The following is a 23450-nucleotide window of genomic DNA, read 5'->3' as shown; positions in this document are numbered from 1 at the left end:
ATGTAAACGCCACAACATAACGAACTCTTATATCAACTAACAAATACTTCGTATTTGCTCTTATTTTATGAAAATGGCAAAACCGATTTTTTATAAGAGTGCATTTTATGTCATTATAAACTCATTTAAGTGTTCAATTTTCTATATAAGAAGAAATATCAAAGACATGTTTTCAGAAGTCCTCAATAAGCTCATCCATTTAAAAATTTAGCGGTGGTAATATTTTTATTAAATATTGTATATTTGTCCCGGAATCATGAAATACAAAACCTAAAGTGCCTCTTAAAACAAAATATAAACCGTACCGTTATCATAGCACAATTTTAGTACAAGGAAATGAATCCCTCTCTCTGTATTCTTAGGTAAATGAAAATGTTCTTTGTTTATGGAAAATCAATTTAAAATAGGAAAGGTTCAAAGTATATTCTAAGGGTGTGTTTGGTTGAGTGGATTAAACAATGATAGATTAATAGTCAAACACTTATCCAATATTTGGTTAAAATTTTAAGATGTTTTAATAATCATTTTGATCCGATTTAAGATCCAATTTTTTAGATAACTATTTGATTATTAATCTAACAAATCAAGTGAGATACACTATCAAAACTTAATAAATTACATTTTTCTCCTCTTATTTCTTAGAGTGTTAAGTTATTTATTGAATAAAGTGAGTCTTATGTGAGACCGTCTCACGGATCTTAATCTGTGAGACGGGTCAACCCTACTCATATTCACAATAAAAGTAATACTCTTAGCATAAAAATAATACTTTTTCATGGATGACCCAAATAGAGATCCGTCTCAAAAAACGACCCATGAGACCGTCTCACACAAGTTTTTGCCTTGAATAAAAAATTTATTTTAGAATGTTGTACGTTAGATGTCGATCCTGATATTTAATATATATTATTATTTAATTTGATTTAAACTTTAAAAAATATAAAGATATATTTTTATTTTGAAAAAAATAATTTATTTGATATATTTTAATAAAATTAAAAACTAAATTTTAATGTTGGTTATGCTTATCAATAATATTTTTATTTTTATTATATTTAATTTTATGATATTTACACATATTAATTCAAGATTATTAATATCGTCATTATTAACATTATTATTATTATTATCTAATATTATGTATTGCTTTGAGCACAACAAATAAGTAAACTTAACAAGGGTATAATATTAAATTTATTAATACGCAAAAACTTGTGTGAGACGGTCTCACGGGTCGTATTTGTGAGACGGATCTCTTATTTGGGTTACCCATGAAAAAGTATTACTTTTTATGCTAAGAGTATTACTTTTTATTGTGAATATGGGTAGAGTTGACCCGTCTCACGGATTATGATCCGTGGGACGGTCTCACATGAGACTCACTCAATATTTAAAAGCTAATCACATATTCAAAATGTTGAACCAAACAATCTTAATAGTATCACATAATGTTTGATTATCTATAGCATAATTAATCATTTATTTATCTCATCACTTGTACCAAACACACCCTAATAGAATAAGAAAACATGAAATGAAATAAATATTTTAAAGATTCGTCTTGTCTTATTAACCAGTTGAAATCGACTACTGTGTTAGATCTATTGTCCCTACTAATGCACTAGCACATTATAATCGGTTGGGAGAATTCAGAATCGATTGGGCAATATCTTTGTTAGATGACTTCCGAAGAAGTTTTTTTTTTGAAAACCTCTTTCTCCAAATCCACTAAGATTGGACGTTGATGCAGGATTTGATGTATCCTGGAACCAGTTCGACGTTGGTGCAGTAGTTGGTGATCCACAGGATGTTTTAGACTGTTCAAACAGTAATTCAACGATCAAGATGATATTTAAGTTCTAGAAGTTCAACCACTTATTGATTCGGCGGATTTCCTATGACAACAGAATCTTTAGGCCCCAAAATTCACAAGCACCTAAACTGACTAGAAAAATTTCACCAGGCGGGCCTACTCCAAATCTCCAGAAACTATACCAAAAGCAATCATGCCAATGTTCTAGCTATACACATATATGGAACAAAAATAATACCAGAAAACAGCAAAAATCAACGAAGATTGTTTTGCGCAACCGCTTGGCACAGTTCATCCTCGTAGAATAGGGCTCTATTAGAAGCCAAGGATTTGCAGACAGGTTTCGGCAAAAAGGATGGCACCAAACATTTTGAAGAAAATGGGGATTCTTGGAAGAGAACAGCTGCAATTTGGCGCATCTCAGTGCATTTTAGACGAGAAGGGGGACGAGGGCCATGCTTAGGTGCCTTGGGTGAGTGAGGACTGCCAATCCACACTCCTTTTCCACCTCCCTTGCTGCAAATGGTTCCAATATGTTTCAACATTTTTTGTTTGCAGTAGACTTCTTAAGTACAAACACATATTGGAACCATTTGGTTTGAGTGGTTGTAGATTCAATTTCTTGATTTTGGTTTGATCGTACGCTTCTAATGCAGGTGGGTTATCACGATTCAAGGGGTTTGGTGGTTTCACCCACCCCATAATTATAATGTGTTTTTTCCTTAACATTGATTTGTTCTCCCGTGGTTTTTATTGTTTTAGGGTTTAGGTTTTTGCTATGTCCCGCAAATTGGGGGTTTTCAGCATATTTGGGGATTTAGAACATTTAAAGAAATTATAATTTTAGGCTATGTTTGGACCTTGGGTGACAGAGAATGTGAAGAAAACCATCATTCATACTGAGAACCCCAAGGATGCAGTTTTCATTTTCTTTGTGATTGTGTGGTGTAGGATTTTGGATGTGAATTTTGTGCTGTATAGGTTTTTGGAGTTGATTAAAGGTGATTTTTCAATCACCTTATGATTATTTTTTTCAGAAACGTCTCACGCAGCGACTACCGAATTTTAGAGGGATGTTGATCTTTAGTAGTACTTTCTCTCGAATTATTCTTTATGCTAATGAAGGAGCTGTCCCTGCTATGCAGTTGGTACCATATTGGGAGCAATGACTGGAGCGCTTATTGGCCAAGAGACAGAAAGTGGATTTGTTAGAGGGGCTTCGGTTGGTGCCATATCCGGTGCTGTTTACTCCATCGAAGTCTTTGAATCATCACTTTTTGTGGCAGTCCGATGAATCTGGGATACAGTGTCTCCTGTATTTGGTAAGTCTTATCTATTGAATGGATTAATAATCTTGAGTCAATACTATTCAATTGCAGACGTGATAATTCTGGCATTCAATCTTCGAGATTTATAGCATGTTTAGTAATCTGATTGAGTTTGGAGCTAATAATCTGACTGTACAGATTGATGTGATAGTGAGCCTTCTAAGTGGCAGACTTGTCCGCGAGCGTATTGGTCCAGCTATGCTAAGTGCCGTGCAAAGTCAGGTATTATGCTGCTCGATTGCTTTTCTTTGAAATAGGGATGACAGTATTTTTACTTTTTTGACTTTAGAATTTTTCTTCGTTAATCAGATGGAACATGTAGAAACAACATTTGAAGACGTTCCCGACATTTTTGACACCGGTGGGGCAAATGGTTTGTTAGTAGACACAGTTGAAAAGTTCCCAGATATATACTCTTGCTAATATACTATCCTCCAAAAATTAGATTTACTAGTGTTTATCCATTATATATATAACTTCAAAAATATCGTACTCAGCTCAAAATCAAAACGTAGTAAACTAATTTTAAGTATGATTCAAACTATTTCATCGTAACAATTTATTTATAACAAAAAATATTATTTAATGCTTGTGGCAACACATTAAACGGTATATCGGTTAGATTAAATATTTTCTTTAGTCTTACTTTATAGATTTTCAAAGATATTTTATTGAAAATGTCTATAATTTTTGCAGTGATAAAGATGCAATTAGTAAAAATAATCACATTAAAAACACATTTTTTCATACTGCAATTCAATTTTTATAATATATATATATATATATATATATATCAAAACATTTTTTCATACGCATAAAGTCTCAACTAAAATAAAACATTATCCTGTCATCAAATATTAAGTATCAACCAAAAACCAAACAGAAAATATTCATCCAATATTTCAATATAATATAAGATGTTTCTGGGGAAAAAAAAGAGAGAGAGGTAATAGACTCGAGACAATCACGAATCCAACTAAATTACCAACGACTATAAGAAATAAGTGGAAGTTAACCAAAATCTTCAGACGGTGACTAAATGAAGAAAGGAAGAACAGAAAAACTTTTAGCAAACCAAATCTAGTAAACATTCTCTATCCAAAAATCCATGATTAGGGGGACTAAAATGTAGAAAACAAAAAAAATGTGCCGATGTTTCAAGATAGCCGTTGATGACTTCACCGCACAAGCTCGGAAAAGCAGCCTAAAATATAGAGTTGTTGTATGTTCAAAGTCCCCACCTATGTATCGTTAAAAACTATGTGTTTGTCTTTTCATCATGTATATGCAGACTAGAAATATTGAGAGATTGAGAACTTGATCATGTAGGATACAAGATGGTTAACATTATCTATTTTCTACAGTTACCCTTCCTCCTCACCTTTTCTCCCTGCAAGAGTAAGAAAAAAATCGTCTAGATGAGTTAGAGACCACCACAAGCTCGAAAAAAAGCCTAAAATAGAGTTGTTGTGTGTTCAAAGTCCCCACCTATGATAATAGTATCGCTAGAAACTACGTGTTTTCTTTTCATCATGTATATGCAAACTAGAATATTGAGAGATTGAGGACTTGATCCTATAGGATACATGATGGTTGGCATTATCCATTTTCTCCAGTTACCCTTCCTCCTCACCTTTTCTCCCTGCAAGAGTAAGAAAAAAAATCGCCTAGATGAGTTAGAGACCACCACAAGCTCGGAAAAGCAGCCTAATAGAGTTGTTGTGTGTTCAAAGTCCCCACCTATGATAATAATATCACTAGAAACTACGTGTTTGTCTTTTCATCATTAATATGCATACTAGAAATATTGAGAGATCGAGGACTTGATCCTGTAGGATACATGATGGTTGGCATTATCCATTTTCTCCGGTTACCCTTCCTTCTCACTTTTTCTCCCTGCAAGAGTAAGAAACAAAATCACCTAGATGAGTTAGAGACCACCAATACTCTATCTAAAGTGCATGTCGTGGGCTGAAATGTCTACAAAATACCCAAAGGATAACAAGTATATATATATAGATAAGGCGCGTGAGAAAACTGAAAAGGGGACATTAACAGATTTTGCTCGTAAGTTAATAGCATATTCACTTGTTTTTTCAGTAAAATTTTGGACTACACTACGTAAAAGATTAACTATTAGAAAAGTGGTATTACGAAGATCAAACATGTTAATCATTCACCTGTATTTCCACCACATTCGAAGCTCGCAAAGCATCCAGTATAAGTTGGACATTCTGTCAGCTCCCTAATCTGAAAAATTAAGAATGTATAATATTAGTATTCATAGCTAAGTCTCATCTTAATAGGTGGCAAATCATTTAAACAGTTCGATATGATCAGCCATAAAATATCCAGCTGCCTCTGTCACTATGATAAGAGGTTAAATGGCAGCACAACCATCCTGTATCCTACAGGATCAGGTTCTCAATCTCTCAATATTTCTAGTCTGCATATACATGATGAAAACAAACATAGTTTCTAGCGATACATAAGTGAGGACTTTGAACATACAAAAACTCTATATTTTAGGCTGCTTTTCCGAGCTTGTGCGGTGAAGTCATCAACGGCTATCTTGGCACATCGGCACAGTTTTTTTGTTTTCTACATTTTAGTCCCCCTAATAATGGATTTTTAGATAGAGAAGGTTTACTAGATTTGGTTTGCTAAAAGTTTTTCTATTCTTCTTTTCTTCATATAGCCACCGTCTGAAAATTTTGGTTAACTTCGACTTATTTCTAGTCGTTGCTAATTTAGTTGGATTCGTGATTGTCCCGAGTTTATTACCTCTCTTTTTTTTTTTCAGAAACATCTTATATTATATTGAAATATTGGATATGAATTTTTTCTGTTGGGTTTTTGGTTGATACTTAATATTCTGATAACATGATAAGGTTCTTTATTTTAGTTGAGACTTTATGCTTAGAGAAAAATGCTTGGATATATTATAGATATATAGATATATATATATATATATTATAAAAATTGAATTGTGGTATGAATAAAATATGTTTTTTATGTGATTTATTTTTACTAATTGCATCATTACCACTGCAAAAATTATAGATATTTTCAATAAAATATCTTTGAAAATCTATAAAGTAAGACTAAAGAAAATATTTCATCTAACCCATATAGTGTTTAATGTGTGGACACGAGCATTTGAATAATATTTTTTTGTTATAATATAAATTGTTACGTTGAAAATAATTTGAATCATACTTAAAATTAGTTTACTACGTTTTGGTTTTAAGATGAGTATGATATTTTTGAAATTATATATATAATGGATAAATACTAGTAAATCTAATTTTTGGAGGAGTATATTAGCAAGAGTATATGATTTATTGGGTGATATTCTCCGAAATATCAAACAATAAACATGCTCCCATTATTCTTATACTCAAAAATCAAACTAAAACATGCTCGAAATATATAAATAAATCCATCTGTATAAATATATTTCAAAATATTTTATAACATTTTATTCTTGTTTAATTATGTGCTCGATATCTATCTAGTTTTCAAAAGTTGATCCACAGCCAGCATGATTCCCATTTCCTTGGAATAATTGTACAACACTTAACATTGAATTATCTAGAAATCGAAAAATACCATGGATTGCCCCAATTTAGGCTATATTCGATTAGTTTCAATTTGAGTAAAAAAATAAAAAACATATAATACATAAATTACATTTGAATTAATACAAAAATTAAATAAATTCAAAATTGAATTAAATGAATTGATATAATCAATGCAAACAATAATTAAAGTGGTCATTTATTACAGTACACACACACATATAATTAATTTTGATATCCTGCACACCTACCGTACACACTTTTCTGAGCACCGATGGTGTCACTCATCTATTGGATGTGATGAAATATAGAAAATTACGCATCGAATGGATGATGATATATATATATATATAAATTGCAATCATTTTGTTTAAAATTTATTTATACAGTTTGTAATAAAAATTAAATATCATAGTAACACAAATCATATCACAAATTAAATTGATTGATATAATCAATGTAAAAAATTTTTAATTTAGTTTATATTTTCAATAAAGTTTTTTCAATTTGAATAAAAAAATAATAAAAATATATAATATAATTATATTTTAATTAATATAAAATGAATTAAATTCAAATTTGAACTAAATGATTGATATAATCAATACAAACAATAATTGAAATTATCATTTATTGTAGTACATATATTTCAATATTAATGATATATCTTTTCTTTTTTAGAAAAACATTTTGACGGGAAATTAATATTTTTGGCAAAATATTAGAGTACTTGGTAAAAGGACATCGTAAAATGCACAATTGTATTTTAAAAAACCACTAAAGAACCAGTTGTTTCCTCGTTCAATGATTTTCTTCTTAACCTATATTGCTCATTAAAGAAATTGAGGACTTGATCATGTAGAATACAAGAAGGTTGGCATTATCCATTTTCTCCAATTACCCTTCCTCCTCACCTTTTCTCCCTGCAAGAGTAAGAAAAAAAATCGCCTAGATGAGTTAGAAACCACCAATACTCTATCTAAAGTGCATGTCGTGGGATGAAATGTCTACAAAATACCCAAAGGATAACAAGTCTATAGATTATAGAACAAGTCGCATGAGAAAGCTGAAAAGGGGATATTAACAGATTTTGCTCATAAGTTAATCGCATATTCACTTGTTTTTTCAGTAAAATTTTGGACTACACTACTAGTAAAAGATTTACTATAAGAAAAGTGGTATTGCGAAGATCAAATATGCGATACATTTCACCTGTATTTCCACCACATTCGAAGCTCGCAAAGCATCCAATATAAGTTGGACATTGTCTGTCAGCTCCCTAATCTGAAAAATTGAGAATGTATAATATTAGTATTCATAGTTAAGTCTCATCGTAATAGGTGGCAAATCATTTAAAAAGTTTGATATGATCAGCCATAAAATATCCAGCTGCCTCTGTGACTATGATAAGAGGTTAAATGGCAGCACTAACAGTTTTGGTGTTTCAAATCATGGCAGGCAAGATTTTCAGCCAGAGATGATTTTGATCCGATCAGGCATCTCCAAATTCCACTCCAAAGACAACTTACATGAATAACTAACCCGTCCAAGCTACTTCATTCTCAAAATAGTATCATTGTTACCTAATGAAACCAACTAAAAAGAGTGTACCATGATTCTAATGTGCATTCTTGGTCATACAAATTTACCATTTCCATATCAATATAAATCTTCTGATAAACTCAAGCGTATTACAGTTAGATATCAATTGTCATTTTATTTCATCCAAGAATATCTAACAAAACCGAAACATTTCAAAATTCTTAACCTATATTGCTCACTAAATTCCAATTAAAGAATCAAGCTTTTGATATTTTCAACTTTCTGATCTAGAGCCTCAAAATTTCTCTTCTATGTACCAACAATCAAAAAAGAATCGCAAGTTTAAGTTTAGATAAAATGGATAAAGAAATAAGCATAAGCAGGAAATTTTTCATTAATTTGACCGACTTACTTTCTTAAAGCTTGCTATTAAGTTTATGGGAACCCATCCATCCACATCCATTTTCTGGCGCAAATATGTGTCCTTCACCAAATTATCATCACTGCAAGATACATGTGAAAATCCAAGCGTTGATACCATGCGCAAATAGACAGCAATGAGCGGATGAATCATTTAGTATGCATAACAAAAATAACATACCAAATAATAATCTATCTGTTTCACAATTTTGGAAGGCAAGTGAGGATCAGGTATGGGAGACGACATTGGTGCATATGGAAACATAGGCATGTGCCCGGGTGAACCTGGGTGGGGTCCAAGAGCAAAATACGTAAAAGATGAAGCATCTGCAAATTGAAACAAAATATAATTAGCACGCAAGATAATCTACAGAAGCAAGTATCTCAAAGCAGCAAACCTCACCATTGTAGAACACTGGGGACCATAGGGCCGCGCACCCACAGGGGGAGGTGGAGGAATAAAAGGAGCACTTGAAACTGGACCACGTATGAAGGGCCGAGAGGCGACACTCTGCTGGGGTGCAAGGTTTACTCTGCTGCCAAAAGATTGATGGTTATAGCTCCAATCATCAATCCAACGTTCCTGGTATCGTTTGCTACCATGGCCATGATTAGAAGAACCATTCCCTTGAAGTTGCGGTCCACTGTTGTTCCTTCTAAAAGGACCACGCGGATGGTGTGGCTCATGCCCACTGTGAGATCCTCCTCTCTGTCCAACATCCCAACGTGTGTTGTCCCTAGGAGATACCCCCGAAGAGATGCTGGACTTCACTGGCTTAAAAGGAGACGCTTCAACCACAGAACTGTGTGAATTTGGTGCTTGAGAAAAGCTGCCGTTGGCTGTTATGTTTCTGTGACTTGTCCTGTCACCACCTAGCTCCGGAGAACACTGGCGGATAGGAATTCATGGTTCGAAGCTGAATTTGTTGCTACTTCCTGTGAAGACCAAGAGTCAACTGACGTCCCCTATTATTCACAAAAAGAAAATTTCGTAAGGAAAGCAGTCTAACTTGTACGAAAACTTGATCATCGAGTTCATAATAGCACTAGAAGCATATATAATAAACCCAAGCAACTAAGAACATCAGATAAATTGAACAGGTAGATTAAAAGGGCCAAAATATAGAGAACAACAATGACAGAAATAAAACCTGTGACAGAATGATTGGTTCGTGAGAGAGTTCTTCAAGAGAATCAGTCGAACTCGAAGAAGCCTTCGTGGAAGCACGAGCTGATTTGGAGAAATCAGGCCAAGATGCTGTCCCCATCAAAGCACCAACCTGCGGAGCAACACCATTAGCAGGATTGTTCCAAACACACTTCTTGGTTACACCAACATTCTCACTTCCCTCAGCCTGACCATCCTCGGCCAAGAAACTAGCAGGTGGTGCGATTAATTGGTTTAGGAAAATTTCAGAAGGCAAAACGTGCTTCTGATCAGAGATACTCGAACATGAACAAGGCGACGCGAGCCGTGAATGGCGATCAATAACAGAATTTACAGATTGAACAGAGGCGGAGGAGTCAGAAGCAGTAGCCATTGCAGAAACAAAAAAATAGGTCAGGCAACTGAACATCAAACCCACCAACACAATCGAATCGATTAAAGAAAACCCAAAAATTCCCACTCGAAATCGAAATCGCCTATCTCCGCCCGTTTTCTTGTTCGGAAGCAAATAAAAGTGCAGTGTTCTAGTCTCCCCGCATATATATAGAGCAATGAAGCGGGGAATTAGTTTCCTACGACAAATATAATTACAGCTCGGATTTAATTAGGATATACGTATTTAGTATCAAGATAAAAAATAAAGGTTAATTTTATTTATTTATATCGGAACAAATAATATTTTATATCTCGAAAAAAAAAAACAAAGAAGTAAAATAATCGATATTTAAAATCCGATATCTTTTTTATAAAAACAAAGCCTATGTTTTTAAAAATCGAAAAATCTTTAATGATTTATAAGGTGATTTATATCAAGTTTTACTTTTAAAATTTTGACATATGGTGATGATATAATTTATCTCCAAATTATCATTAAGAAGATCTTATCTTTGTATTTCAAATTGTTTCACATTAACTTTTTGCTAGAAAATTTTGATAGAATTAAATAAAACTCAAATACAAGATTAGATAAAAACAAAAAACTTACTCTAAAATTACTAAAAAAATAATAATCTAAATAAGAATAAAATATTTACTATTGTCATATTAATTTTTTCCTAAAAAAATAGCCGATTTATCTTTAATACCATACTTTAAATATAATAATTAATGTATAACATAACTATACTTTCAAAAATATAGATAAGGATTGGATGTTCAAAATTTGAAAATATGGTGAGAATAAGAACATGAGTGTTACTTCTGTTCTTAGATAATATAGAGATTATAATTTGCTTTAATCATTCTAAATCAATTGACAAAAATATTCTTTTAATTAAATAAAAATCATGATAGAAATCTACGTTAAACTAAATAGATTTTTTTTCAATTGACATGTAATAATTGTTCTAAATAATTTATGTACTAATTGATTCAAGCCCAAAAAATTATTAGAAAAAATTGGCTCTACAAGTATTTGTCACTAGTTCAACCCTAAGAATTATTATTATGGTCTGATTCATCTATGCACTGCTATCTAGAATATAGAGGTGATTTCAACATGTTCAAGAGTTGATTTTTGTCGTATAAGATTATTCATGGTACACACGTAGCATTTTGTTCTAAATATCACTTATTTTTTTGTTCCTGTTGATGATTGTATCTAATATTATTCTATCACATCTCATGCACATGTAAACGCCACAACATAACGAACTCTTATATCAACTAACAAATACTTCGTATTTGCTCTTATTTTATGAAAATGGCAAAACCGATTTTTATAAGAGTGCATTTTATGTCATTATAAACTCATTTAAGTGTTCAATTTTCTATATAAGAAAATATCAAAGACATGTTTTCAGAAGTCCTCAATAAGCTCATCCATTTAAAAATTAGCGGTGGTAATATTTTTATTAAATATTGTATATTTGTCCCGGAATCATGAAATACAAAACCTAAAGTGCCTCTTAAAACAAAATATAAACCGTACCGTTATCATAGCACAATTTTAGTACAAGGAAATGAATCCCTCTCTCTGTATTCTTAGGTAAATGAAAATGTTCTTTGTTTATGGAAAATCAATTTAAAATAGGAAAGGTTCAAAGTATATTCTAAGGGTGTGTTTGGTTGAGTGGATTAAACAATGATAGATTAATAGTCAAACACTTATCCAATATTTTTAAAATTTTAAGATGTTTTAATAATCATTTTGATCCGATTTAAGATCCAATTTTTTAGATAACTATTTGATTATTAATCTAACAATCAAGTGAGATACACTATCAAAACTTAATAAATTACATTTTTCTCCTCTTATTTCTTAGAGTGTTAATTATTTATTGAATAAAGAGTGAGTCTTATGTGAGACCGTCTCACGGATCTTAATCTGTGAGACGGGTCAACCCTACTCATATTCACAATAAAAGTAATACTCTTAGCATAAAAAATAATACTTTTTCATGGATGACCCAAATAGAGATCCGTCTCAAAAATACGACCCATGAGACCGTCTCACACAAGTTTTTGCCTTGAATAAAAATTTATTTTAGAATGTTGTACGTTAGATGTCGATCCTGATATTTAATATATATCATTATTATTTAATTTGATTTAAACTTTAAAAAATATAAAGATATATTTTTATTTTGAAAAAATAATTTATTTGATATATTTTAATAAATAATAAAAACTAAATTTTAATGTTGGTTATGCTTATCAATAATATTTTTATTTTTATTATATTTAATTTTATGATATTTACACATATAATTCAAAGATTATTAATATCGTCATTATTAACATTATTATTATTATTATCTAATATTATGTATTGCTTTGAGCACAACAAATAAGTAAACTTAACAAGGGTATAATATTAAATTTATTAATACGCAAAAACTTGTGTGAGACGGTCTCACGGGTCGTATTTGTGAGACGGATCTCTTATTTGGGTTACCCATGAAAAGTATTACTTTTATGCTAAGAGTATTACTTTTTATGCTAAGAGTATACTTTTTATTGTGAAATGGAGAGTTGACCCGTCTCACGGATTATGATCCGTGGGACGGTCTCACATGAGACTCACTCAATATTTAAAAGCTAATCACATATTCAAAATGTTGAACCAAACAATCTTAATAGTATCACATAATGTTTGATTATCTATAGCATAATTAATCATTTATTCTCATCACTTGTACCAAACACCCCTAATAGAATAAGAAAACATGAAATGAAATAAATATTTTAAAGATTCGTCTTGTCTTATTAACCAGTTGAAATCGACTACTGTGTTAGATCTATTGTCCCTACTAATGCACTAGCACATTATAATCGGTTGGGAGAATTCAGAATCGATTGGGCAATATCTTTGTTAGATGACTTCCGAAGAAGTTTTTTTGTTTGAAAACCTCTTTCTCCAAATCCACTAAGATTGGACGTTGATGCAGGATTTGATGTATCCTGGAACCAGTTCGACGTTGGTGCAGTAGTTGGTGATCCACAGGGTGTTTTAGACTGTTCAAACAGTAATTCAACGGTCAAGATATATTTAAGTTCTAGAAGTTCAACCACTTATTGATTCGGCGGATTTCCTATGACAACAGAATCTTTAGGCCCCAAAATTCACAAGCACCTAAACTGACTAGAAAAATTTCACCAGGCGGGCCTACTCCAAATCTCCAGAAACTATACCAAAAGCAATCATGCCAATGTTCTAGCTATACACATATATGGAACAAAAATAATACCAGAAAACAGCAAAAATCAACGAAGATTGTTTTGCGCAACCGCTTGGCACAGTTCATCCTCGTAGAATAGGGCTCTATTAGAAGCCAAGGATTTGCAGACAGGTTTCGGCAAAAAGGATGGCACCAAACATTTTGAAGAAAATGGGGATTCTTGGAAGAGACAGCTGCAATTTGGCGCATCTCAGTGCATTTTAGACGAGAAGGGGGACGAGGGCCATGCTTAGGTGCCTTGGGTGAGTGAGGACTGCCAATCCACACTCCTTTTCCACCTCCCTTGCTGCAAATGGTTCCAATATGTTTCAACATTTTTTGTTTGCAGTAGACTTCTTAAGTACAAACAACATATTGGAACCATTTGGTTTGAGTGGTTGTAGATTCAATTTCTTGATTTTGGTTTGATCGTACGCTTCTAATGCAGGTGGGTTATCACGATTCAAGGGGTTTGGTGGTTTCACCCCCCCATAATTATAATGTGTTTTTTCCTTAACATTGATTTGTTCTCCCGTGGTTTTTATTGTTTTAGGGTTTAGGTTTTTGCTATGTCCCGCAAATTGGGGGTTTTCAGCATATTTGGGGATTTAGAACATTTAAAGAAATTATAATTTTAGGCTATGTTTGGACCTTGGGTGACAGAGAATGTGAAGAAAACCATCATTCATACTGAGAACCCCAAGGATGCAGTTTTCATTTTCTTTGTGATTGTGTGGTGTAGGATTTTGGATGTGAATTTTGTGCTGTATAGGTTTTTGGAGTTGATTAAAGGTGATTTTTCAATCACCTTATGATTATTTTTTTCAGAAACGTCTCACGCAGCGACTACCGAATTTTAGAGGGATTTGATCTTTAGTAGTACTTTCTCTCGAATTATTCTTTATGCTAATGAAGGAGCTGTCCCTGCTATGCAGTTGGTACCATATTGGGAGCAATGACTGGAGCGCTTATTGGCCAAGAGACAGAAAGTGGATTTGTTAGAGGGGCTTCGGTTGGTGCCATATCCGGTGCTGTTTACTCCATCGAAGTCTTTGAATCATCACTTATTTTGTGGCAGTCCGATGAATCTGGGATACAGTGTCTCCTGTATTTGGTAAGTCTTATCTATTGAATGGATTAATAATCTTGAGTCAATACTATTCAATTGCAGACGTGATAATTCTGGCATTCAATCTTCGAGATTTAGCATGTTTAGTAATCTGATTGAGTTTGGAGCTAATAATCTGACTGTACAGATTGATGTGTAGTGAGCCTTCTAAGTGGCAGACTTGTCCGCGAGCGTATTGGTCCAGCTATGCTAAGTGCCGTGCAAAGTCAGGTATTATGCTGCTCGATTGCTTTTCTTTGAAATAGGGATGACAGTATTTTTACTTTTTTGACTTACGAAATTTTCTTCGTTAATCAGATGGGAGCTGTAGAAACAACATTTGAAGACGTTCCCGACATTTTCTTCGTTAATCAGATGGGAGCTGTAGAAACAACATTTGAAGACGTTCCCAACATTTGAGCTCTTTGTATATAGACTTCTTTTATCGACAAGTTGAACTGATTTAGAAGAATCTGTCCCATGCTTTAAATATACGCAGGACTTTCAGCTAGGGGAGACCGTGCGAAGTTTACCTCATTGTCACCACTTGTTTCATCTACCTTGCATCGACTCTTGGCTGGTGAGACACGGTTCTTGCCCGTTGTGTAGAAGAGTATTTTGATGCTCTTTTTGTACGGCGAGAAACACCAGCTTGATGATATCCTCTTACTCGTATACGGCCTCTCTATTTGTTCAATAAATCCGTAGTTTTAGATTGGCTAGGTGCAGCTCTATGTATGTTTTCTGAGCAACATCTTTCGTGTTCGGTCTCTGCGCTTGATCACGATTTTGTAAAGAAAATTTTGAGGTGTGGTTTGTATTCCCTCACAGATCCTACGTACACACAATGTTTGTTTGCTATTAGTATTTTCTTTATCATCACTAGTTGTGTTGTTACATGGCATTGTATCGTATCCATCTTGTATGACGTGGATAATTTGACTATTCCTATAAATCATCGTAAATTATGCAAATTAGTACAGGCGCATAATATATTTTCATTCTTATTCATTTATAAATATTGTTCCATAGTTTATTATCAATAAAGTTCAATTTTTCTTGCTTGATTTTCACTTCATTCACAACCATGCTTTGCACTTTCTAACCATTTTAATTTTAACGCTCATCTGGTGTAACTCTTTGTTCTTGTTTTTTTTTTAAAAAAAAATCTATTAAGTGTAAGTATTTTAATTTATAACATCGGATTTCAGATTATCTTTTATGACAATCGAAATCACCTGTTTACCATGTAATGAAAAAAATCTCTCACACTCCAATGGCTAACAAGAAAGTGAGCAATCAAACTACCATTTCAATTCAATCATATGAAAAATTTGAGAATTCTAAAATTGGCTACAAGTCCGTGAGAAAGCTAGTTTTTTTAAAGAACTTTCCTAAGCTAAAGAGATAAAATGAAAGTACTTTTTATGATTATCAATGAGAATGGAGAGTCCTCCTCCCAATCCATACATACATGATCGATAGAATACTACGTAAGTAGGACAGTCAACTTTATACTGTTTACTTTTTGGATTTGAAAAAATGCATTATCATTCATTTTGCAATAATTTCTTTAAAAAAAGTATATTCATCTTATTAGCGGTTCTTTTTTTTTTTTTTTTTCAAGGAATCGAAAATAAAAATTAGGAGAAAATTATCTCAACTACATTTTCTGAACCAAAACAAATTAAGGCTCGGCTGAGCAAATATTTTTAGTATTTTACAAATAAAAAATAAAAGCATGTGTTTGGATAAATTTTTTGTGAAATATTTTAAAAAGGTGTTCTACAAAGAACAATTGAGAGTTTTTTTTTATATTTTTAGAAATAAAGGTAACGATAAAAAGAAACATACTACTTTTTAATTATAAAAACGATTTTAAATATATGTCCAAATGCATATTTGTTCTTAAAACAACTTCAAATCTTTATGGTATCGAGACGTTGAAATTATTTTTACTTTTCACAAAATATTGCATAGTTACGCAATTACTTCTGTATGAAGGTCCAAAATACATGTCATTGATAAGACCAAAACTAATTCAATCTTTTCAAAAAAAAAATATATAATAATTCAATCTTTACAAAAAAAATTCGGTATTGTTAGCAATTTATTTGAAGTTATACTAAAGTAAAATTTTAAATATTTAGTCGATCAAAACTCAAAATGTAACAAGTTAATAGATCGAAAAGTTTATTTTTTCCCTACAAAAAAAATGACCGATTTCAAACTTTAAAATCTTTCTTGATTCAAATTTCAGTTCCATACCTGAAATATGAACTAAGAACCACCGTGAAATCCAAAACAAACGTGTTTAGCAAGGGCAATATAGGTATTTTGCGAGAGATACACGACAAAAGACCCAAACAATTCATCCATGCACGATGATAGAAGAACATGCTACCCACTCAACTCATTCCCCTCTCTACTCTTGAATAGTCCCAACATTTAACAATTCTTAAATCTCAAAGCCGACAGCCAAATGGGTTTCATTACAGGAAACGGAAAAAACCTCTATCTCGAATCGTCGTGAAAAAACTTTTCCAACGATCATCATCCGATCACGAAAGCGATTCTAGTATTGTGATTGTGCACAACACAACAAAAGGAAGATTCAGCAATGAAAGCAACATCTTGTATGAAGAGACTATGGGTACAGATTTCTTGTCAAGAGAAGATATGGTTGTCTTACTTATTCGCGCGCAAACATATATATATAGAGAGAATTTTGTTAGAAAAGACGAAAATGATCTTGTAAGTTGGCTTGAATTGAAATTTGATTATTTTATGAGTCAAAATTTGTTCTTAATGTAATAACTTGTCTTCCTTTGTATCTCATAACATAGTATTGAATATTATCCATACGTTTGAAAACATGGCAGCACTCAGGCGAAAAAATGATTCCAAATACGGACAATGACAAATTTTTAGTAATTCCTACTTTTAATAAACAGATAATCAAAATCTATTTTGGTCAGACTTATTGGACAAACATGCCCTAAACCATATTACTTATGATAACATAATGCATGTTTGCATATATTTATACAGGCTAGAAAGGCATTCAGAAAAGTCTGGTGAAGTTGCAAGCCCTCGTTCGAGGGGTTATCGTCCGAAGACAAGCACGCTTAGCCTTGCAATGCATGCACGCACGCACGCACTTGCCCAGTGCACCTCACTGTTCACGCTCGAAAGCTTCTGTTAAACGACTAGTCGAATATAGCCTAAATGGGAGCAATTCATGGTATTTTTCGATTTCAAGAAAATTCAATGTTAAGTGTTGTACAATTATTCCAAGGAAATGGGAATCATGCTGGCTGCGGATCAACTTTTGAAAACTAGATAGATATCGAGCACGTAATTAAACAAGAATAAATGTTATAAAATATTTTGAAATATATTTGTACAGATGGATTTATTTATATTTCGAGCATGTTTTAGTTTGATATTGAGCTTGAATAATGTTGGAGCTTGTTTTAGTTTGATATTTCGGAGTATATATCACCAAATAAATCATTTACTCTTGCTAATATACTATCCTCCAAAAATTAGATTTACTAGTGTTGATCCATTATATATATAATTTCAAAAATATCATACTCGGCTCAAAACCAAAACGTACGTAGTAAACTAATTTTGAGTATGATTCAAACTATTTTCACCGTAACAATTTATATTATAACAAAAAATATATTATTTAATGCTCGTGGCCACACATTAATCGCTATGTGGGTTAGATGAAATATTTTCTTTAGTCTTACTTTATAGATTTTCAAATATATTTTATTGAAAATATCTATAATTTTCGCAGTGATAAAGATGCAATTAGTAAAAATAAATTACATAAAAACCAAACAGAAAATATTCATATCCAATATTTCAATATAATATAAGATGTTTCTGGGGAAAAAAAATAAAAAAAAAGAGAGGCAATAGACTCTGGACAATCACGAATCCAACTAAATTACCAACGACTATAAGAAATAAGTGGAAGTAAACCAATATCTTCCGACGGTGGCTAAAATATAGCTAGAAATTGTGTTAGTCTTTTTATCATGTATATGCAGATTAGAAATATTGAGAGATTGAGGACTTGATCCTGTAGAATACAGGATAGTTGGCATTATCCATTTTCTCCAGTAACCCTTCCTACTCACCTATTCTACCTGCAAGAGTAAGAAAAAAAATCGCCTAGATGAGTTAGAGACCACCACAAACTCTGAAAAGCCTAAAATATAGTTGTTGTGTGTTCAAAGTCCCCACCTATGATAATAGTATCGCTAGAAACTACGTGTTTGTCTTTTCATCATGTATATGCAGACTAGAAATATTGAGAGAATGAGGACTTGATCCGGTAGGAAACATGATGGTTGGAATTATCCATTTTCTCCTTCCCTTCCTCCTCACCTTTCCTCCCTGCAAGAGTAAGAAAAAAATCGCCTAGATAAGTTAGAAAGCACCGATGCTCTCTAAAGTGCATGTTGTGGGATGAAATGTCTACAAAATACCCAAAGGATATATAGATATATAGAACAAGACGGATGAGAAAGCTGAAAAGGGGATATTAACAGATTTTGCTCATAAGTTAATCTAATTTTTGGAGGATAGTATATAATGGATAAATACTAGTAAATCTAATTTTTGGAGGATAGTATATTAGCAAGAGTATATGATTTATTTGGGTGATATATTCTCCGAAATATCAAACTAAAACATGCTCCCACATTATTCTTATACTCAAAAATATCAAACTAAAACATGCTCGAAATATAAATAAATCCATCTGTATAAATATATTTCAAAATATTTTATAACATTTTATTCTTGTTTAATTATGTGCTCGATATCTATCTAGTTTTCAAAAGTTGATCCGCAGCCAGCATGATTCCCATTTCCTTGGCATAATTGTACAACACTTAACATTGAATTATCTAGAAATCGAAAAATACCATGGATTGCCCCAATTTAGGCTATCTTCGATTAGTTTCAATTTGAGTAAAAAATAAAAAACATATAATACATAAATTACATTTGAATTAATACAAAAATTAAATAAATTCAAAATTGAATTAAATGAATTGATATAATCAATGCAAACAATAATTAAAGTGATCATTTATTACAGTACACACACATATAATTAATTTTGATATCCTGCACACCTACCGTACACACTTTGTGAGCACCGACGAGGTCACTCATCTATTGGATGTGATGAAATATAGAAAAATTACACATCGAATGGATGAGTGACACCTCATCGGTGCTCACAGAGGTGTGCACGTAGGTGTGCAGGATATCAAAATTATATATATATATATACATTGTAATCATTTGTGTTTAAAATTTATTTATACAGTTTGTAATAAAAATTAAATATATCATAGTAACACAAATCATATCACAAATTAAATTGATTGATATAATCAATGTAAAAATTTTTAATTTAGTTTATATTTTCAATAAAGTTTAGTTTCAATTTGAATAAAATATATAATATAATAATTATATTTGAATTAATATAAAAATGAATTAAATTCAAATTTGAACTAAATGAATTGATATAATCAATACAAACAATAATTGAAATTATCATTTATTGTAGTACATATATTTCAATATTAATGATATATCTTTTCTTTTTTTAGAAATAACATTTTGACGGAAATTAATATTTTTGGCAAAATAGAGTACTTGGTAAAAGGACATCGTAAAATGCACAATTGTATTTTAAAAAAACCACTAAAGAACCAGTTGTTTCCTCGTTCAATGATTTTACTTCTTAACCTATATTGCTCATTAAAGAAATTGAGGACTTGATCATGTAGAATACAAGAAGGTTGGCATTATCCATTTTCTCCAATTACCCTTCCTCCTCACCTTTTCTCCCTGCAAGAGTAAGAAAAAAAATCGCCTAGATGAGTTAGAAACCACCAATACTCTATCTAAAGTGCATGTCGTGGGATGAAATGTCTACAAAATACCCAAAGGATAACAAGTCTATAGATATATAGAACAAGTCGCATGAGAAAGCTGAAAAGGGGATATTAACAGATTTTGCTCATAAGTTAATCGCATATTCACTTGTTTTTTCAGTAAAATTTTGGACTACACTACTAGTAAAAGATTTACTATAAGAAAAGTGGTATTGCGAAGATCAAATATGCGATACATTTCACCTGTATTTCCACCACATTCGAAGCTCGCAAAGCATCCAATATAAGTTGGACATTGTCTGTCAGCTCCCTAATCTGAAAAATTGAGAATGTATAATATTAGTATTCATAGTTAAGTCTCATCGTAATAGGTGGCAAATCATTTAAAAAGTTTGATATGATCAGCCATAAAATATCCAGCTGCCTCTGTGACTATGATAAGAGGTTAAATGGCAGCACTAACAGTCGATTTGGTGTTTCAAATCATGGCAGGCAAGATTTTCAGCCAGAGATGATTTTGATCCGATCAGGCATCTCCAAATTCCACTCCAAAGACAACTTACATGAATAACTAACCCGTCCAAGCTACTTCATTCTCAAAATAGTATCATTGTTACCTAATGAAACCAACTAAAAAGAGTGTACCATGATTCTAATGTGCATTCTTGGTCATACAAATTTACCATTTCCATATCAATATAAATCTTCTGATAAACTCAAGCGTATTACAGTTAGATATCAATTGTCATTTTATTTCATCCAAGAATAATCTAACAAAACCGAAACATTTCAAAATTCTTAACCTATATTGCTCACTAAATTCCAATTAAAGAATCAAGCTTTTGATATTTTCAACTTTCTGATCTAGAGCCTCAAAATTTCTCTTCTATGTACCAACAATCAAAAAAGAATCGCAAGTTTAAGTTTAGATAAAATGGATAAAGAAATAAGCATAAGCAGGAAATTTTTCATTAATTTGACCGACTTACTTTCTTAAAGCTTGCTATTAAGTTTATGGGAACCCATCCATCCACATCCATTTTCTGGCGCAAATATGTGTCCTTCACCAAATTATCATCACTGCAAGATACATGTGAAAATCCAAGCGTTGATACCATGCGCAAATAGACAGCAATGAGCGGATGAATCATTTAGTATGCATAACAAAAATAACATACCAAAAATAATAATCTATCTGTTTCACAATTTTGGAAGGCAAGTGAGGATCAGGTATGGGAGACGACATTGGTGCATATGGAAACATAGGCATGTGCCCGGGTGAACCTGGGTGGGGTCCAAGAGCAAAATACGTAAAAGATGAAGCATCTGCAAATTGAAACAAAATATAATTAGCACGCAAGATAATCTACAGAAGCAAGTATCTCAAAGCAGCAAACCTCACCATTGTAGAACACTGGGGGACCATAGGGCCGCGCACCCACAGGGGGAGGTGGAGGAATAAAAGGAGCACTTGAAACTGGACCACGTATGAAGGGCCGAGAGGCGACACTCTGCTGGGGTGCAAGGTTTACTCTGCTGCCAAAAGATTGATGGTTATAGCTCCAATCATCAATCCAACGTTCCTGGTATCGTTTGCTACCATGGCCATGATTAGAAGAACCATTCCCTTGAAGTTGCGGTCCACTGTTGTTCCTTCTAAAAGGACCACGCGGATGGTGTGGCTCATGCCCACTGTGAGATCCTCCTCTCTGTCCAACATCCCAACGTGTGTTGTCCCTAGGAGATACCCCCGAAGAGATGCTGGACTTCACTGGCTTAAAAGGAGACGCTTCAACCACAGAACTGTGTGAATTTGGTGCTTGAGAAAAGCTGCCGTTGGCTGTTATGTTTCTGTGACTTGTCCTGTCACCACCTAGCTCCGGAGAACACTGGCGGATAGGAGATTCATGGTTCGAAGCTGAATTTGTTGCTACTTCCTGTGAAGACCAAGAGTCAACTGACGTCCCCTATTATTCACAAAAAGAAAATTTCGTAAGGAAAGCAGTCTAACTTGTACGAAAACTTGATCATCGAGTTCATAATAGCACTAGAAGCATATATAATAAAACCCAAGCAACTAAGAACATCAGATAAATTGAACAGGTAGATTAAAAGGGCCAAAATATAGAGAACAACAATGACAGAAATAATAAACCTGTGACAGAATGATTGGTTCGTGAGAGAGTTCTTCAAGAGAATCAGTCGAACTCGAAGAAGCCTTCGTGGAAGCACGAGCTGATTTGGAGAAATCAGGCAACCAAGATGCTGTCCCCATCAAAGCACCAACCTGCGGAGCAACACCATTAGCAGGATTGTTCCAAACACACTTCTTGGTTACACCAACATTCTCACTTCCCTCAGCCTGACCATCCTCGGCCAAGAAACTAGCAGGTGGTGCGATTAATTGGTTTAGGAAAATTTCAGAAGGCAAAACGTGCTTCTGATCAGAGATACTCGAACATGAACAAGGCGACGCGAGCCGTGAATGGCGATCAATAACAGAATTTACAGATTGAACAGAGGCGGAGGAGTCAGAAGCAGTAGCCATTGCAGAAAACAAAAAAATAGGTCAGGCAACTGAACATCAAACCCACCAACACAATCGAATCGATTAAAGAAAACCCAAAAATTCCCACTCGAAATCGAAATCGCCTATCTCCGCCCGTTTTCTTGTTCGGAAGCAAATAAAAGTGCAGTGTTCTAGTCTCCCCGCATATATATAGAGCAATGAAGCGGGGAATTAGTTTCCTACGACAAATATAATTACAGCTCGGATTTAATTAGGATATACGTATTTAGTATCAAGATAAAAAGATAAAGGTTAATTTTATTTATTTATATATCGGAACAAATAATATTTTATATCTCGAAAAAAAAAAACAAAGAAGTAAAATA

At 32.9% G+C, this 23450-nt stretch overlaps 2 protein-coding genes and 1 long non-coding RNA gene across 3 annotated transcripts; 1 reads left to right on the top strand and 2 right to left on the bottom strand.

Annotated features, from left to right (window-relative positions):
- Nucleotides 1–3073: 3073 nt before the first annotated feature.
- Nucleotides 3074–3677, top strand: LOC142534485 (uncharacterized). Its single transcript, XR_012817071.1, has 3 exons — nucleotides 3074–3135; nucleotides 3280–3363; nucleotides 3451–3677. It is a non-coding gene; the product is annotated as an uncharacterized LOC142534485 (long non-coding RNA).
- Nucleotides 3678–5011: 1334 nt separating this feature from the next.
- On the bottom strand, nucleotides 5012–10225 carry LOC142534473 (la-related protein 1C-like). The gene is made up of 8 exons (XM_075641344.1): nucleotides 9836–10225; nucleotides 9123–9573; nucleotides 8866–9011; nucleotides 8677–8748; nucleotides 7935–8006; nucleotides 7637–7645; nucleotides 5322–5391; nucleotides 5012–5037 (listed from the first exon to the last, which is right to left on the bottom strand). The coding sequence occupies exons 1-8, from the start codon at nucleotides 10223–10225 to the stop codon at nucleotides 5012–5014; spliced, it is 1236 nt and encodes a 411-aa protein (XP_075497459.1).
- An 8715-nt stretch (nucleotides 10226–18940) lies between these two features.
- LOC142534472 (la-related protein 1C-like) lies at nucleotides 18941–23103 on the bottom strand. The gene is made up of 7 exons (XM_075641343.1): nucleotides 22711–23103; nucleotides 21958–22522; nucleotides 21734–21881; nucleotides 21545–21635; nucleotides 20799–20870; nucleotides 20487–20508; nucleotides 18941–19035 (listed from the first exon to the last, which is right to left on the bottom strand). Exons 1-7 carry the CDS (start codon nucleotides 23101–23103, stop codon nucleotides 18941–18943), a joined length of 1386 nt encoding a protein of 461 aa, XP_075497458.1.
- Between the last annotated feature and the right edge of the window lie 347 nt (nucleotides 23104–23450).

The sequence above is a fragment of the Primulina tabacum genome, unplaced genomic scaffold (genome assembly GCF_025594145.1).
Source record: "Primulina tabacum isolate GXHZ01 unplaced genomic scaffold, ASM2559414v2 Contig540, whole genome shotgun sequence".
Lineage (NCBI taxonomy): Eukaryota > Viridiplantae > Streptophyta > Magnoliopsida > Lamiales > Gesneriaceae > Primulina > Primulina tabacum.
The sequence above is the reverse complement of the archived record's forward strand: the minus strand, read 5'-3'. Positions and strand labels throughout refer to the sequence as shown.

Excerpts from the sequence above, each read along its gene's own strand:
- LOC142534473 (XM_075641344.1), bottom strand. The coding sequence starts at position 10,225 with ATGGCTACTGCTTCTGACTCCTCCGCCTCTGTTCAATCTGTAAATTCT. Across the intron at positions 9,012-9,122 it reads TCCTCCACCTCCCCCTGTGG|ATGCTTCATCTTTTACGTAT; the intron begins GTGCGCGGCCCT and ends TTCAATTTGCAG. Across the intron at positions 8,749-8,865 it reads AACAGATAGATTATTATTTG|GACACATATTTGCGCCAGAA; the intron begins GTATGTTATTTT and ends AATTTGGTGAAG.
- LOC142534472 (XM_075641343.1), bottom strand. The coding sequence starts at position 23,103 with ATGGCTACTGCTTCTGACTCCTCCGCCTCTGTTCAATCTGTAAATTCT. Across the intron at positions 21,636-21,733 it reads CAGATAGATTATTATTTTTG|TGATGATAATTTGGTGAAGG; the intron begins GTATGTTATTTT and ends TGTATCTTGCAG. Across the intron at positions 19,036-20,486 it reads AGAAAAGGTGAGGAGGAAGG|GGAGGAAAGGTGAGGAGGAA; the intron begins GTAATTGGAGAA and ends TTACTCTTGCAG.